The sequence below is a fragment of the Chelonus insularis genome, unplaced genomic scaffold (genome assembly GCF_013357705.1).
Source record: "Chelonus insularis isolate UGA/USDA-ARS -01 unplaced genomic scaffold, ASM1335770v1 contig_130_pilon, whole genome shotgun sequence".
NCBI classification, from domain to species: Eukaryota; Metazoa; Arthropoda; class Insecta; order Hymenoptera; family Braconidae; genus Chelonus; species Chelonus insularis.
In genome coordinates this window covers 705,773-723,763 of record NW_023276371.1, presented here as the reverse complement: position 1 = coordinate 723,763, position 17,991 = coordinate 705,773, and the positions used below count along the sequence as shown (strand labels likewise).

Here is a 17,991-nt window from a genome sequence, read left to right as displayed (position 1 = left end):
TTTTATGGAAATATTTTCTTTTTTTTAACCAATTAGTCTCATCATTTTGTAAATTTTAATTATACCAGAAGAGTTTAAACTGAAAAATAATAAGTATATTTTTAAAAAATACAATATCCGTCTCAGGTTATATTTAAAAATAATTATGAATGAAAAAAAAAAACAATTTCAATAACAGATAATTTCTGATAAAAATAATATTCATATTATTTATAAATATCTTACAACGGGTATTACAGCTTAAAGTTCAAAAGCCATTCATTATTTATCTCAAAATATCTTTCAATACTGTCATGAAAATAAATCCTATTAATTGTTGCAAGCTATCAGGATTAATTTCATGATTGTTAATTTCAACGAACTTTTATAAACTATCTATCAAATTATATCCATCAAAATATCAACTTGAATATTTTTATTAGCTTTAAACTCAATAAAAGCAGACTACTATTCTCCCGGGATACTTATCGATCGTTGCAGAACACCTACGCGTCTGAATGAGACCTGAAAATTGAAGACGAGGCTACTACCAATAAACTGTATCCACCTCAGTATTCATGTTCATAATAATAGTTATAACGACAGGTTGTACGTTCATTCAGGATAAAACTAGACTGATCGATAATCAGTAAAAATAGTCGTGCATTTCACCTGTTGCAGGTAAAATCAGAATTATTTTATAACAGTCATGAAAATTACTTTATTACTTTTATATTCAGGCTTCATTAGATATAATTGTAATAGGATTCATTGAAATGAAGAAATTATTTCTATTTAATATGGATATTCAAGTTTTCAATATACTATTATATGCTGTTTTTTATCAACATTTCAATTTGCACATGAATTGATCGGTAATGAAATAGCTGTTGAAGTTATTAGAATTTATTAAATGTTTGATTTATTTTTTCTTTTTCTCTTAATTTACTGAATGATGAAAATAATTCTTGAATTTAATTGGAAAAATTTTTTAAACTCTAATTAAATAAAATTAATTGTCCATTGAACAATAAAAAAAAAAAGTAATAATGATAAAGATTTTTATGAAAAGGTTTAATGATGAAAATACTAAATTTTGGATAGTCTCTTTGATTAGCGTTGGAAAGTAGCGCCGTATCTTTTTTTTTGGCAGACTTTCGGTGGATTTTCAGACGTTATTCTTGGCTAATGTGCTGGCCGATGATGACGAAGAAACTCGTCGACGATTACGACCGAGATGAAGGAGAAACTGAACTGTCGAGAGGCCACAAATGTTAGCCAGACGTAATTTTCAGTCATTCAGTTTCGCTAGTCCTAAAACACTGTGAACTAGTCTATGTGTTGTTTACGAATTTTCAGAGAACAATAGACATTAGTTTGATTACTTCACGAGCTTTAGACAACACGAATTACCTGTGAAAGTTTCGATCGAATTTTAGTGACAACGAACATGTTTTCGATTAACGATTAATTGAATAAAATAAAATAAAGGACAATTAGATTAAATTTGTTTAATTCTTCAGAAATATATATGAATAATGTTGAGTGTTTATTTTTGTTGCGTAGAGAGCTTTAACTCAAGTGTCTATTTTGATTTATAATTAGCTACTGTTAGAATGATCAGTATTGAATATGTTGTTGTATTTTTCATTAAAATCTCAACAGATTTTCTATTAGATTATTTATTATTCTAATTGAAAAATGTCTTCACAGAATTCTTGATGATAGTAAATATTTAATTAGTTTCAAAGCAAAAAAAAATACTTTGAAAAATCAATATCAACATCACAATAATATTGAAGGTTTATCTGATCTAGTTGAAGTTGATGTTGGCCAAATTTTCAGTTCTATTTAAATCAATTTGAGTGTCTTAAGAACTCATTAGTTGTAGTTAATTAATTACAAAATTAATGGCAAGAAATTGTAGATTGAATTGATGTTATTGTTCAATTACATTAATTATGAAATACAAGAACGAAATGTATTATGATCAACAATCTTATTTACTAAACGGATTCGTAGCCTTTAAGTAAAAAATTATAAATCTCTTTTATCCAAGAAGATTGACAGATAGATTACAGTAATGCATTTTGTAGAAAATGCTGACATTATATTATTTCTCAAATGCAAAGGGAGTAGGGATTCGAAGAGTCGCTTCTGCTTGGTGGAATCAAGGAGACGATGATCCTGTATATTCTAAAGATCTTATCAAAGAATTTGAAGTAGAAAATCCACCACTCGAAGCTGAGCTTGCCTGGATTCTTTCCAAAGGTATAGGTCATTGCTAAATCAGTTTAATAACATGTTTACACTAAAGATGAATTATGGCCATCAATAAATGTCAATTAACTGTTTCGTCTTCCTTTCAATTTATTAAAAGTTCCTGATTAACTTTATTACTTAACATAACATTTTTTTAATGAACTAGTTGATATATTTTATGACATTTTAAAATCATTTTCATGTTTTAGAAATATAACATTACTTTATAAAGAAGATACTCTTGTAACTTAAAGTTAAAGTAATCATGTAGCTACTCTATTTTGAAGATTGATATAAATTGTGTTTTGTCTACTCATAGTAACTATTAATATTTTAAAATAGATAAGAAAAACTCGAACGTTATCTTTACTTTAAAATATACTTTTTATCGACAAGTCGATTGCATTACATTTTTTTAAATATAAAAAAATGCTCTTTTATTTCAATAAATAAATTTAAATCAACATTTTTTAAAATAGAAAGTCTATTATTTTTAATTTTAGAAATGATCTCTATACATAAAGTTCAATACAATGATAGATGAAACTTTTACAAAAAAATGTGTAGCTAACGAATTTCCTGTGTTTAAATAGATAACATGAAATTGGTGAGTTGTACAAGTTAACAAAGAAAATGATTGAGTTTCTTTTCTTCCGTGGAGTCTAAAAGGAAGCGAAGATTTTTTTTTTAGATTTTTTTCAAATAGATATATGGAATATTCAAAATATAAAAATAAAATGTTTTTCTTTTCAATAATCCCAATATTGTATTAATCCATTATCTATTCAAATACTCAAAAAAAAAAATGGCAGCTTTTATACACAATAAAACTATAATAAATCAATCTAATCCATTCTCTTTAATGAAACAGGTGCCAATGTTGTACATTTATTTCTAAATTTATTCATTTAATTTACACTTTTGGACACGCTCAATTAATTTTCAATTAGTCGTACTTAATAATATTCCTCAACTTCAACCACGGTCAATTTAACGATTCAATCCTCCTTTTTTAACTTTCGAAATCGTATATTTAATTGTTTTATATAATCTTGGGCTTACTTAACAAGTTAACTTAGATATTCTAGTGTTTATTTTATTTAAACTTCTGTATAGGAAGAGTAACTACATGAATTAAGTATGTTTAAGTCATTTAATACTTTATTTTTTATTCTCAAGAATAATAAGCTCTGTTCAATTTGGGTCATCATAATTCAAAGAGCATAAAAAACATGAGAAAAAGTTTTAATTTAAAGTTCATTTACTTTTCTAAATATCTAAATAATTCAATTTTGAACTATCTCCAAACATTAAAGTGCAAAAATTATATTAACATATGATAGGATACATGAAAATGGAAATATTGATTAAATAGTCCACTTCCTTCATTTCATTTACTCTTCAATTTTCTATGGAAATCATATTTAAACAAAGTATGAAAACTTCCGTTTCATGCCTTTTCTTTTTATGAATTTACATAGCTGTGTGAAGTTAATTAATAATCGATAGATATATTTACGTTTTTTATCAAGATAATTTTTTAATTTTCTACTTTAAAAAATGTGTAAAAAGCTTTCAAACAATATTTATCATTCAGACCAATTCTACCTTGAAAAAATTCCATCCTCTTACGTCAGAAATACTTCGTTTATACCTGAGATTCTTAAGAAAAATCTAGACCAGAGAAAACTTTTTTCTCCATCATACCATTCACTTCGTAATTCCTTCGAGGGCATTACCCAGCAGCTCTTCAGTGTCAAGTAGAACTCGTATCTGAGTGGTTTCTTCAATAACTACAAACGTTTCATCATTACATACAGATACAAAATACTTATACGAATACATATTTATCTATTTGATGTTGAAGTGTTAGTTGATTATTTCTTTTAATTCAATATTTTTGATAACATTTTATAGCTAAATTAATTAAAAACAGTGGAATGATAATAACTAATAAAGTAATAGTAGTGATTAAAACTGTTGTAAATAATGTTGCATGATGTTAAACCTTATGATGCATTTTGTTTCTTAAAAAGTATCATAGCAGTGGTATGAGTGGTAGTATAAGGAAATTTTATTAAGAAATTTCTGTGAACAGTTAAGACATTAGGTTATCCAAAGAATCTTTGGCATCATTCCAAACCCACAGCTATTCCTCTCTGTTCTTTGTGCTTTGATGCAGATGAAGGAAAATATTAACAGTGTGACATGAACCATCTAACTTTATTTGATAACTAATTAAATTTTTCTTTATGATAAATAGAACAAAAACAATTAAAAACTTTATGCATGAAGCAAAAGTAGTGAAATGTGTCCATCAACTTGAGTATTTTTTTTCAATAAACTCCATTTCACTTCATTTTTTTTTTTTTTTACATCTTATGAAACTCATACTGTGGTTCTATTGATTAGGTTTTTATTTTCTGTGATGTGTTCAAGGTGATCATAGTTGTGATGTATTATAGGAAGTTTTTATCCTGATCAAAGTCCATCAATTGCAGCAAGTTATAAAAAATTGGTGATTAAAAAATACATTAAGTGCAGACAGGAAATTTCAAGTCCAGTCATAAATATCTGAATATTGATCAAATTGTTAGCATAAATTCGTCAATAACATTGAGCTGTGTGACATTGGAAATCAATTATTTATTTGCACATTAAATAAATCAATAAACATAATAGTTCGATAAATTTTATTTGAGCAAATTAATCATAAAAATGAGATAATCGTTTAAATTTGTTGTGTAACAATGATATGTGAAAGAAAAGACTTGTAAGATTTACCTAGAATAAATGACTCATTATTAGAGAACAATTTTAAAATAGTGATCAAATTCATCAGTTATAATATATTAAAGAAGCAAAGTAGTAAAAATGAGGAGAAATAAGAAAGCTTTATTATATTGTGAATTGTTTGGACTTACAGAGAAAGATGACTGCCAGATCTACGTCAAATTCTTCAAATTTCACAAATGCTATGATCTCATACCTACCAGTGCAAAGTTGGTCATATTCGATACTCGTCTGGCGGTGAAAAAAGCATTCTTCGCACTTGTGTACAATGGTAAATATTCTTCTATTTGTTATAACATTTTTTTCAACCTATATTCTCCTTCAAGCATTTTATTTTCTAAATTTATTTATATTTTCTCCTATAAAGAAACTTTCTGTAAAACTTTGTATCCTCTTATATTATTACTTTTTATACAATACTCTTAACGAAATTTTAAACGCAAATTGTAATCACACAGATTTACATTCAAGTTTCTTATAATAGAATTAATCCTATGTATTTACTTTACACTTTAAGTGCCTTTTTATTTCTTTAATTTAATTTTAATTCTTCTATTTATTTATTAATGTATTTTAATATTTTAGGCGTTAGAGCAGCTCCACTTTGGGATAGCTCTAAACAGCAATTTGTAGGAATGTTGACTATAACAGATTTTATAAAAATTCTGCAGAAGTATTATACTAGTCCGACAGTCACGATGTATGAATTAGAGGAACATGAACTGAATACATGGCGAGGTAAATAAATAACTTTATTTTTATTTTATAACAAATTTTTCATAGATTCATGAAAACAAAGAAAAAACTAATCTTAAATAATTCCTTTTAGATGTTTTGAAGGATGAAATTCATCCTCTAGTTAGTATTGGACCAGATGCTTCGATGTATGATGCCATTAAAACGTTAATTCAAAATAGAATTCACCGATTGCCTGTGATAGATCCGGAAACTGAAAATGTTCTATACATATTAACCCATAAGAGGATACTCAAGTTTTTGTTCCTTTACGTAAGTTGAAAAAATTAATTAATGGTTTGAAATTCGGTTAATGAAATTTATAATGTAAATTTATAACTGTAATTAAAACTTATAATATTAATGACATTCGTTACAGATTCATGAATTACCTAGGCCTTCCCATGTGAGTAAGACTTTAAGAGAGTTGAGAATAGGTACTTTTGAGAATATCGAAACAGCTACAGAAGAAACTAGCATAATTTTAGCACTTAAGAAATTTGTAGAAAGGCGAGTTTCAGCGTTACCCATAGTTGATTCTGAAGGAAAATTAGTTAATATTTATTCCAAATTTGATGTAATTGTAAGTACCTTTTTATTTGATTGAAATATTCCATTTTAAACATATTGAAATGATTAAAAATAATTATTTATTGTAGAATTTAGCTGCAGAAAAAACTTACGACAATCTAGATGTGTCTCTCAAAGATGCGACAGAGCACAGAAGTGACTGGTTTGAAGGAGTACAAAGTTGTAAACTAGATGAAACATTATTTACTGTAATGGAACGAATAGTAAAAGCTGAAGTGAGTTTTGTTTAATACTAGTTTATCGAGAATAATGAGTGGTCATTAAGTTAACATATTTAATCCTAATTCTAACTGATTTTTTCAGGTTCATAGGTTAGTGGTTGTAGATGAAGAAGAAAAAGTCATTGGAATAATATCTCTTTCAGATTTGTTGTATCATCTTGTTCTTAAGCCTGGTGGTAGGTTAAAATTTGATTTTTATCTTTATTAAAAACGATATTTATATTAAATAGTTGAATGTTTTCCTAGGTGAAGATGGCACAAGTACCAAAGATAGTTCATTATCACTTCGAGCTGAAGATTCAACGAATTCAGCAAAAGCTTCAAGTTCTGGACAATCAGAAGCATCATTGGCTGACGATGAACCTGAAAGAGAACAAGAAGCCGTAGATTCTAATCAAGTTACAGATGTTGAGGCTGCTCCAAGTCCATTATTAAGTCCTGCTACCTCTGATATCCTCGAGTCTCAATCAGCATTAGTTGAACACTCACAGAAGTCAACTTGGCGAGAGGTTGCAGTTTCCAGTGGTGAATGAGTTGATTGTTGATTGTTTTACTTTCGTTAAATCCATTTGCGATGCATATATATGTATCCATCGGAAACTACTAAATGAAAGTTTTAAAAATGAAGTCACTCTGATTAGTGTTTATTATGCTGAAGGGGAAATAATTAAAAAAAATACTCTCTTTTTATCAAGAGAACAGGACTGAATGCTGCCTCATTTTTCAAACTAATTTTATTTTAAACTTATATAAAGTTAAGAGCTATAAATTAAATCAATCTTGCTATAATTATGAAAAACAACAACAAATAGTGTATAATGACTTAAAGCAAAATCATTTTTACTAGAAAAAAAAATTTTTTCACGGCGTGATGTATTTGAATTAATATTTGTTTCTTTTTCCATTTCAATCACTATTTGCAATCTAATATTACTTTTATATTAAAAATTAATTCTCGGGTATATTTTACTTCAACTCATGACGAATGATTTTTTCTATATATAATGAAATAAAGAATAATTTTGTGCATAGTTTGGTAGATGGTTCAATTTAGTATGCATAATATTTATAAAGGAAGAAAAGATTTCAATAAATTTCATTAAAATGTGATAGATTAGAGAAGGCCAATGAAAAAATAGTTAATTATTCTTTTCAAACGATGCAACTAATTGCCATTTATTAAATAAAATAATGGAAAAGCATTGATTTTTCCTGTGTATATAAACAATAAATCATAAAATAATAAATAAATAAATACAATTGTCAAGCTAGTTGGTATGGATTGTTAGTAGCAGTATACAATTGACAGTTTTTAACAGCAAATTTGTAATTTTAAAAATTCTCTAACTGTTGCGCTATGCAACACTGCTAAAGAAATCATGACTTTGTAGATGTAGCTCACAAAAAATGCTTAGTATAAAATATCGGCGATACAGTTTCATTTTTTAAAAAAATATATGCAAGTCACAAAAAATAATTAAAATAATAGAAGGCATACTAAACATTGAATTAAGGGCCTATGAGATTGAAAGAGATGAAAAACCAAAAAATGACTTTAGAATTTCTAGTACTTAGTGTTTTCAAATAAATTTAGCTTTGGCAGTTGATTATTATTTTCATTGAGTTATCCGCTAATTTTAATCAATTAATTTAAATTTTGATGTCCTTTAAATTAAAATTTATAGAATGTGTAATATGTTGTATAAAAAGTAATGTGTGTAGCGATGACTGCAAACGGATATGCGTTTAAATATGCGATCATGATTGTTAATATGAATGTGTAAATGAAAAAAGGCATGAAGTCTTGCCACCATCGGCATTGTACTACAAAATAAAATGCTACAAATTATAAGGTTGTTCCCTGCAAAATCTTACATGCAGTCTACCAATTCTGTAGAAAAATATTTTATTAAAAAAAAATGAAAATGGAAGGATAAAAGTTTATTCATAAAATAAAAGAAAGCACATAAGTTTCTTTCCGCGGTGTGCCTTTTTAAATTAATGATAAATGTTTGTAGAAAGTTACATATGGCATTCTAAATCTTTCACGAATGCATATTTTAATTTGTGAATATAACCAGTAATGTACAGCAATTTTATTATTTATTCGTATCAACAGAGATGATGTTCGAACTAATTCGATGCCGATATGTTATTCAACATCTAATGCATTATATTATTAATAGGGAACATCCTTAAATTCAGATGATCAACGAATAAAGCACTTTAAACAAATTTTGTGGTTTTTTTCTTTTTATTATATTAATTCTATATTTTTAAGCTTAATGTTTTATTCACTAACCAATTATTCGTTTTTTTTTCTTTACAAAAATAGTAAAATATTGTATAATTAACAATAGCAACACATTTCATTTTATCGTTTAAATTTATTTACAATTATCAAACATTTTTTTTCTTTTTTCTAGATTTAGAATAGCCAATAGCTTGCATTTCATTAAACATAGCATCGTATTCTTCATCAGTATTTATATCTTCCTGTATATCCTGAATACTTTGACCATTACTTCCATTTACAACCTCTACCTCGTTTTCTTCTTTAATGGTTACTGAATCCTTTTCTGTACTTAATGCGAAATCAGAACGTAAAACTAAGCAACTTAATCTCGAAGTTAAATAATTCTGTAACCAAAATATGCTTTGTTAATAGTAAGTAGTAAAATTTAAATACTATTTGTTTAAAAATGAAAAATTTTTTATCTACCTTTTGCAATAATTTTTTAGTATTCAAGTCATGCACTCGAAGGAATCTGTCCAATCCAACACTGACGATATAGGGGTTATCTTTACTACATGCTATAGCAGTAATTCCTCCTACAAATCCTTTATACGTGTTTAAAATTTTTCCAGGTTTACGTAAGTCAACTAAATTCATTATTCCTTTTCCTGAGCCCACAACGATATGCCTAAAATTTAATAAAATGGCTTGATTAAATTTGTTTATTTACGTTTTTTTGATTAAATTTAATTCTACTGAAAATCATTAAACATCCAATAAATCATCTTATTTTGTTGTTATAAAAAAAAATCTTTACTTCTCCTTGGGAGCAATTGCTAACGTTGTTAAAGCTTGGTCTTTAATTTCTATATTTATAACTGGTCGTCTTTGTAAAGCTGGATCATATAAACGGATCTTTAAAAATAAAAATAATGTTATTCTTAATATATAATTAATTTACAACATAAAAATAAAATGAATTACTTACATATCCGTATCTACTACAAGTTGCAATTTTTTGTGAATGTGGTAAAAAGCCTATGTCAGATACCCATTGTGGAACTCGTAACTCTAACCAATCATTTCGAACATTTTTTTCTTCAAAAATTCTTATTTTTTTCTCTAAATCAAACAATTGAAGTTTATGTTCTTTACCACCTGTTGCTATTATATTTTTATTAACACTAGAGTGTTTCATTTTGTGTAAATTTTCTCCAGCTTCTATCACCAACTCATCTTTTTTTCCATATCTCCAAAGTTTTACATGACCAGATTCAACTGCAGTTAAAATAGCACTAAAAAAAATAATAAATTATCATAATACTTAATATTATTGATGTAAGAAAAGAATAATTGATTAGTAAAATGTTAATAATTAAATAATTTACTCATTATAACGAGAAATTCCATTTATTTTTCCTGTGCCGATGTCACATCGGAAAGTGCTAGTGAATGTACCGCTCTCGCTATCGTAGATCTTTACACTAAAATTTACAACATTTTGTTATTTTTTATAGTAAAAAAAATATTCTTAATAATTTTTAATTAATAAAATACCTTCTAACTTCATTGGAACCACATCCTATGAGTATTTCTCTTTCATCTTCATCAGCCCAAGACATTGTTGTGATTTCATCGTCTTTTGTAATCGAAACTAAATTCTGTATATTTTTTGTGATGCATGTCTTTTTATCAAATTTTACACCTAAAGTAAAGAAGTTTAATCATAAATTAATATTTTTATAAACAAAACATGGAATATTAGATGTAATCAAAATTTCAAAACAAACCTTTAAAGACTCCAGACTTGCCACCGACGAATATATCAAAATCTTTTGTAAATTCCTTCATAGCTGTATTTATTCTTAAATATATTGCTATATTTTTTTTTTTTCTATCAAATATTGATAATTATTAGTCAAACAGTTTTTATGAATAAAGCATGTTGTTTGGCAACACGACCAGAACCATGTGAGAACAAATATAACCTCACTTTTTTGGAAGTAAGGTAGATTTCTTTTTTTACGACTTACTCTATACAACAGCTGATAAAGTTGTAGACTATGATTAAGAACATATGATTACCTTGTTCAAAAACGTTACAAACATTAAAAATTCACTACGTATTGATCGAATTAACGTCTTATTCCTTTTTATTCAAGTCTTTCAAATTGAAATAGTAAATAATTTGAAGTGAATTTAATACAATAATAAAATTGTTATTATTTCTAAAAAATAACGTACATTTTTGCATCCAAAATTGGAAAATGTCAAATTCAAGCTCACCTTTAATCAATCCTTCTGATACAATAATCACAGAAGATGGAAAAAGACTTCAACTACTGACAACAGAAAATTCTTGCTCTAACTTGAATCATGAGTCAATGCCACATAATCAAATCTACTGTCCTATTACTAATTTTGACGATTTAGAAATTATTGCAAGTCTTTTTAATGAAGACATTGATATTTCTCGTTTAGAAGTAAATAGTCAAACTCTGCTCGATATTTCTATTGAAAAAAATAATGAAGAACTTGTTAAGTTGCTTTTGGATAAAGAAGCTTATGTAGAGAAAGATTTCAATGAATTGATATGTAACACCATAAAAATTGGGAATGAAAACATAGTTAAACATTTACTTGATCATGGTTTCCAGAAAAATTTAACTATTGATATAAAAGATTGTTTGGAAGTAGCTATCAATGAAAAACACCTGAAAATAATTGAACTATTAATGTCTTACTGTTCAGTGAAGAAAGTTCTCGGGATTTCAATTTTAAAAAGTGTTGTATTAAAAGATGGCCAAGAGTACAAAGAGTGTATTGACCTTCTATTGAAACTAGGCTTGTCGATTGATAATCGTATTAAAAGTCATGATGTTGCATTTTCAGCTGTTCAAAATGGACATACGATAATTGTTGGAGAACTTTTGAAGCTTGGAATAAATGTGAATTGGGAAAACAGGAAAACTAAACTCACTCTTCTTCATGTTGCAGTTTTATATAACCATTTAGATATTGCTCAAATGCTAATAAAGCATAATGCTGATGTGAATTGGATAATTGTTAAGAAGAAATGGCTGGAAAAGAATAAAAAAGGGTTTGAAAAAGTTACCGAGTTAGGGGGAAAAACAGCTCTGCATATTGCTGTTGATAATTGTAACTTGCCAATGACAAAACTTCTTCTGGAAAATGGTGCTAAAATAGTAGATGATATGAACTTTTTCAAGATTACCTGTAATGCTATTCAAAATGGTTCTTTAGAGATTGTTCAATTATTTCTAGAGTATGGAGTTCACATTAATAATACAGATGCTGGTGGAAAAACCTTTCTGCATTTTTGTGCTACTTGTAAATTCCAATCTAGTAATGTCGGATGTGATATAGCAGAGTTTTTGTTGGGAAGAGGAATAAATATCAATGCTGAATCATCAGAAAAAAATACACCAATCATCCATGCAATTATCAATAATAATACTGAATTAGTAAAAATATTTTTGAAGTACAATGCCAATATTCAATATGCAAATCTCGAAGGGGATACTCCTTTACACAAAGCTGCCGAACATATGGTTGATGAAGAAATAGTAAATGTTTTATTGAGCCATAATGCACACGTTGATGTTGTAAATAAGAAAGGTTATACACCATTGCATGTAGCTTGTCGAAAAGGTTCAGAAGCAAAATTACAAACGATAGAGAATCTACTATTTTTCAAGGCCAATATCAATTGTTTTGATAAAAATAATAGAACTCCATTACATTTCGCTTGTGAAAACGGACATGTTTCAATGACTCAATTGCTTTTAAAACATGGTGCAGCCGTTAATGTAATAGACAATGATGGGAATACTCCACTTCATTTGGGATGTAAAAACAGAAATTTACAAATTGTTGAAAATCTATTAAAATATCAAGCTAATCCCAATATCAAAAATATTTATAATAAAACGCCTCTTCTTATGATGTCTGGTAAATTAGAGGAATGGCTTCCAAATGCTATTGAACGGTTATCGCAAAATGAAAGAGATTTTAAGCACATGGAAACAGTTATTGAAAGACATAAAAAAAATTTAAAAATTATACAACTACTTCTCGAATATAGAAGTGATGTTAATGCTGTCGACAATGAAGGAAAATCATCACTTCATATTGTTGCTGAAAAGAACTATTTCATGATTGTTAAAGTTCTTCTAAAATTTAATATTAATCTCAATATAATAGATAACAAAGGTCAAACTGCTCTTCATTATGCTGCAGAGAATGGAAACTTTTCAATAGTTAAAAGCTTGTTAATACATGGTGCTGATGTCAATATAACAAGTGATCAGAATAAAACTGCCCTTCATCATGCTTTAATTGGTATAACTCGAAAGCAAAAAATGCTTAAAAATTATCTAAAAGATCCTAAAGAAATTTCTTATGATGAGTCTGTTCCAGCAGATTACAAAGATGAAAATACTGAATCTTATCAAAAAAAAATTAATTCTTACAAGAATATTATAATAATTTTGAAAGAACATATTATTAAATTGAAATGTGCCAAGTTAAATGTAGACTCGAAAAATATGGCTCTAGCTTATAATAAAATTACAAGTTTAAATGTATCTGAATTTGATCCCTGGGAATTTAAGAGTAACTGTGAAAAAGAAATAGTTTCATTGAAGTTGACTGAGATTAAAGGGAGTGATATTACTTTCTATGACTTATTAACTCAAGATATTCTTTTCTTAATCAAATATGCAAATGATAAAAATATCATGAAGGCTTTACTATCAGATGCTAATCGTAAAATGTTCCCTTTATATATAGATATAATAACACTTCGATTTATGACAAGTGCTCAACGATATGATTTAATGGAGGTAGCTAAAAAATATTCCCTTCCGACTATTTTTCAAGGGCTGTCTTACAATTGTGCAGATGAAGTGTTAAATTATTTTGATATTAATGAACTAAAAAACTTTATAGAAACTGTAAAAAGTACTAATAATTTTGATCAATCGAATATATCAAAATCACTTTTCTCAGTTGGATGTCAAACATCGATTAATGAATAATCTAATTAAATGAGAATTACTTACAAAATTCAATTTAATTAAATTTTTTTCTCAAGTACTATTCTAATCTAACATTGTTTTTCTACGAAAAAAAATATTTCATATTTATGTATACGTTAAATATAGACAATTTTATGGAATTTTTTGTATTCTTAATGATAAGTTCTTTAACACGTGTTCCAAATGTCACAAATTATTCAAATTGTAACAAATTAATGTTTTTGTACGGTTTCTTTTGAATAAAAATTTCAAATAAATTAAAAATTATATGTCTTTTATATTTAATCTTTATTTTCACTAAATTAACAATGATATAGATAATTTTTGTCACTACAATAAGAAAGTGATATTGGAATTTATTCATAATATATTTACTTACGATCAAATAAATATACTAATACAACATTTACTTTGATAAACATTGTGTCATCATTTAATTTTAAAAGGTGGTCTTCGAAGTAAGAATTTCATAAATATTCATGTTGAATCTATCGATATATATAGATATTGTTTTTTATTTTAAGGATTAATGTTTCTATCAAACACATGTTATCATTAACAGTATATTTTATAATAATTATCTAAAAATAAATCTCCAATAAAGTTATAGATGTAATAACTGCAATAATATTATGATTTAATTTTTATTCATAAACTTAATACTCATAAATTGAATATGAACACAAATCAATGAAAAGTATACTATTATTATCAAAACAAAATAACAATCAAGCTTAACTAATTACTTAACATTCCAAAAAATAATACTAATAAATATAATTTCAACATTATTTTTCCAAAAAACCTGGTTTCATTGCTTTAAGAAACATATCAAGTTCAGAATGATTTAAGTAGCTAAATATCTCATACATACAACATGTTGGTAACTTTTTAAAAATATATAATTTCAAACATTCTTGAATTTTTTCATACAAATACCTTCGTTGTTGAATCTCATGTAGATGACATTTTAAAAAATGTGCATAAATAGGAAACATATGCTTCAGTTTATTCGATTGTACAGACTTCACTAAAGATTGATTTAATGCAAAATTCACTCCGTCATGTGGTTTTCTTTTAAAAAAAACATAGTAAGTTAGACAACTATGATCAAAATGGGTGATCTTCATTAAATTAAGCTCTTCATCACAAGCAAGTTCATAAGACTGAATCCATTTTAAATTCTCTTCATTTTTCATTGTGTAAATTTTTTCTAAAGATGTTTTTCGAATCCCTGACTTAATAACTTTCATTTTAACTATGTGTTCAATATATAGTTTAATTAATTCATTTGTTGAATTATATGTGGTACAATAGTTTATACGTTCAACTAAATTATCAAATGCTGTATTATTATCTGAATCCACACTATTAACATCAGCACCAATATTTAAAAATAATTCATTTATAAATGAAAACCCATCCTCTACTGCATGATGTAGAGGGGTTTTACCAGATTTATTAACACAATTAACTGATATATTTTCTTTAACAAGAATATTCAATGTATTTTCAGTATGTTTTTTTATATTATCAATCCATAATGTTTCTCCGTTTAATTCAAGTTTGCCTACATAGTGAAATACAGTATTACCTAATTTATCTGGTATATTAGAATTTGCTCCATTTTCTATGAGGTATTTAACAACCTCTGCATTTTTGATAAAACAAGCCAAGTGAAGTGGACTTGTTAAATTATCATCAACAGCATTGATATCGGCCTTATAATGTAAAAGAACTTTTACACATTTAAAACATGCTCTATATTTTTTTTCTCGATTCATTGCTAAATGTAGGGGAGTTTTCTCGTGGAAATTTTTTGCGTTAACATTAGCATTTTGTTCTAAAAGATATTCAAGAGTTCTAAAATTATGATTTAAAGCTGCTAAATGAGCAGCTGTTCTTCCATCATTATCTTTCAAATTAATATCGTAAGTGGAATTCAAAATGAATTCAATAATTTTTGTTTTAATATTTGGATTTATTGATGCAATGTGTAGTGCAGTTCTTCCTAATGTATCTGTTATATTTACATTTGCTTGATTTTTTAAAAGGAGTTCAATAATAGGCAAGCACTCTGATTCTATAGACAAGTGTAGCGCTGTTTTGTTGAATTTGTCTTTCATATTAATATTTGGATTTTTTTTTAATATTAATTGAACAGCACTATAATTTTGGGCTTTAACTGCCATATGAAGTGCAGTTCTCTTTTCGATATCCACAGCATTAATATCAATATTAAAATTCAGGAGAACTGAGGTACATTGGTTGTTTGAATATTGACAAGCTAAATGAAGCACATTTTTGCCTAATTTATCTTGAATGGTTACATCAGCATTAAATTCAAGTAGAGTTTGTGCAAATTCAATATTATCGGATATTACAGCATAATGAAGAGGAGTGTGGCCTTGTGAATCTTGAAAATTAATATTTGCACCTTTCTTTAGAAGAGCATGAATAACCTTTGGACATGTTTCTTTATAAAAAAATTTTGGTTGAGGATTCAATAATTTTCTACTTGAATAAAAAAGTGGAGTTTGTCTACGTAAATTTGAAAGATTAGCATCTATATTATTTTTAAGAAAAACTTCAATTACATCTAAACTTTGTAGTTGTGCTGCCAAATGAAATGGCGTATAATCGAAGAAATCTATAAGTTCATAATCCGCACCTTTTTTCAAAAGAATATCAACAACATTTAGATTTTTTGCAGCAACAGCATAAAAAAGTGGAGTTTGACCATTGTCGTCTCTTTCATTAAGTTTTACTTGATTTTGAAGAAGACTCATTAATATTTTTTCATTATTTCTTTCGGCTGCGTAGTGAAGTGGTGTTTGATTTTGGTTATTTTGAATATTAACATCTGCACCATTAGTTATCAAAAGATCCACAACATTAGGAATTTCTGAATCGACAGCAACAAGAAGTGGTGTCCAGCCTGCCTTATCTTGTGCATTGATATCCAACTTATATTCAAGAAGAGTTTGTATAATTTTCGTATCTTTTTCTACCACTGCACGATGTAATGGTGTACCATTAATACCATGTAAGTAAAGTGCAAGTTGCTTTGATGAATTATTTATATCGATAATTTCTAATACAATTGTAAGAATAACGGTATATTTTTCTTTTACGGCTTTGTTTAATAAATAATTACAATCATTCTGTTGCTTGGTACTAAGATGAAGAATATCCCAGCAACCATCATGTATATCACCCAAAGAGGATTCATCACTTGTAGAGGCTGCTTTTTTTAATAATATTTCGTTAATTTTAAAAGTACTTTGAGGAGGAAAACAATTGGTAAATTTTGGTCCTTTATAACTTAAAAGTACATGACCATGGTTATCAGGGTGATGAAGCTTTAATGGAATTTTCTTTTCAGTTTTAAATCCTTTTTTGATTGACGTTATGAGAATTTCATTATCATTAATTTCTGACAAATGGGACAACGTAAGTTCAGAAACTGCAATACTCCTTGTTATAGATGAGGAATCATCTTGGGTTTGAACTGAAAAAAAAATATTTAAAATTTAGTTATTTCTTTAGATTATATTATTTTTAAAATAAAAAAAATGAAAATTCAAGGATTAAGTATCTCAACATTTCTTTTCATAATTTCTTTAGGGGTTAATTTTTTTTTAAGCATACCTGTGTTCTTGTTTGAATTAGTAATTCTGCTAGACATTTTAGCACATATTAAATATAATATTTACTAATAAATAGAATAAATATATCATAAAATCATTAGGACTCGTTATTTGCTTTAATTATTTTTAATAATTAGATTCATCGGTGAATTCAGATTTTATGACAGTTACAATTTTCGTTGAATATGGCGCAAACGAATTACAAGGTCAAGGTTGTTATATCGACAGTTGATATATTTTAGACACATAAAGCCAGCTCCATCAGAAAACAATAAAACAATAGAACTAGGATAATAGGAAAAACAAAATTTGGAAAGTTTAACGGTATTTATGCAAAAATAATCTGTTATTTTTGAAAAATGCATAGTAAAAAATGGTTTAAAAAGCATAATATATAAAATATTATTTAATGTGAAAATATTTTAGTATAATCAAATATTCATAAAGTAGATCATTTTGTCTAA

The 17,991-nt window shown here is 26.9% G+C and overlaps 4 protein-coding genes across 8 annotated transcripts in view; 2 read left to right on the top strand and 2 right to left on the bottom strand.

The window, feature by feature from the left end:
• Positions 1-8,816, top strand: part of SNF4Agamma (SNF4/AMP-activated protein kinase gamma subunit) — a 47,313-nt gene extending 38,497 nt beyond the window's left edge. For all 5 annotated transcript variants that reach the window (XM_035089124.1, XM_035089128.1, XM_035089119.1 and 2 more), the window contains 7 exons: positions 5,168-5,305; positions 5,620-5,772; positions 5,864-6,042; positions 6,149-6,352; positions 6,429-6,575; positions 6,664-6,757; positions 6,828-8,816. In XM_035089124.1, the coding sequence (XP_034945015.1) occupies positions 5,168-5,305; positions 5,620-5,772; positions 5,864-6,042; positions 6,149-6,352; positions 6,429-6,575; positions 6,664-6,757; positions 6,828-7,114 (1,202 nt within the window). In that variant the 3' untranslated portion in view covers positions 7,115-8,816. The remainder of the gene's footprint in view (positions 1-5,167; positions 5,306-5,619; positions 5,773-5,863; positions 6,043-6,148; positions 6,353-6,428; positions 6,576-6,663; positions 6,758-6,827) is intronic.
• Positions 8,817-8,898: 82 nt separating this feature from the next.
• On the bottom strand, positions 8,899-10,794 carry l(2)k09848 (lethal (2) k09848). Its single transcript, XM_035089862.1, has 7 exons — positions 10,608-10,794; positions 10,375-10,522; positions 10,206-10,301; positions 9,806-10,112; positions 9,635-9,732; positions 9,304-9,505; positions 8,899-9,221 (listed from the first exon to the last, which is right to left on the bottom strand). Exons 1-7 carry the CDS (start codon positions 10,666-10,668, stop codon positions 8,982-8,984), a joined length of 1,152 nt encoding a protein of 383 aa, XP_034945753.1. The 5' UTR covers positions 10,669-10,794; the 3' UTR covers positions 8,899-8,981.
• A 159-nt stretch (positions 10,795-10,953) lies between these two features.
• On the top strand, positions 10,954-13,877 carry LOC118071926 (ankyrin-1-like). Its single transcript, XM_035091424.1, has one exon. It carries the CDS (start codon positions 11,085-11,087, stop codon positions 13,875-13,877), a length of 2,793 nt encoding a protein of 930 aa, XP_034947315.1. The 5' UTR covers positions 10,954-11,084.
• Positions 13,878-14,665: 788 nt separating this feature from the next.
• On the bottom strand, positions 14,666-17,645 carry LOC118071917 (alpha-latroinsectotoxin-Lt1a-like). Its single transcript, XM_035091413.1, has 2 exons — positions 17,529-17,645; positions 14,666-17,388 (listed from the first exon to the last, which is right to left on the bottom strand). Exons 1-2 carry the CDS (start codon positions 17,563-17,565, stop codon positions 14,666-14,668), a joined length of 2,760 nt encoding a protein of 919 aa, XP_034947304.1. The 5' UTR covers positions 17,566-17,645.
• Between the last annotated feature and the right edge of the window lie 346 nt (positions 17,646-17,991).

Coding starts and splice junctions, on each gene's coding strand:
- LOC118071917 (XM_035091413.1), bottom strand. CDS start 17,565: ATGTCTAGCAGAATTACTAATTCAAACAAGAACACAG. Junction 17,389..17,528: donor TAATTCAAACAAGAACACAG/GTATGCTTAAAA, acceptor TTTTTTTTTCAG/TTCAAACCCAAGATGATTCC.
- LOC118071926 (XM_035091424.1), top strand. CDS start 11,085: ATGTCAAATTCAAGCTCACCTTTAATCAATCCTTCTGATACAATAATC.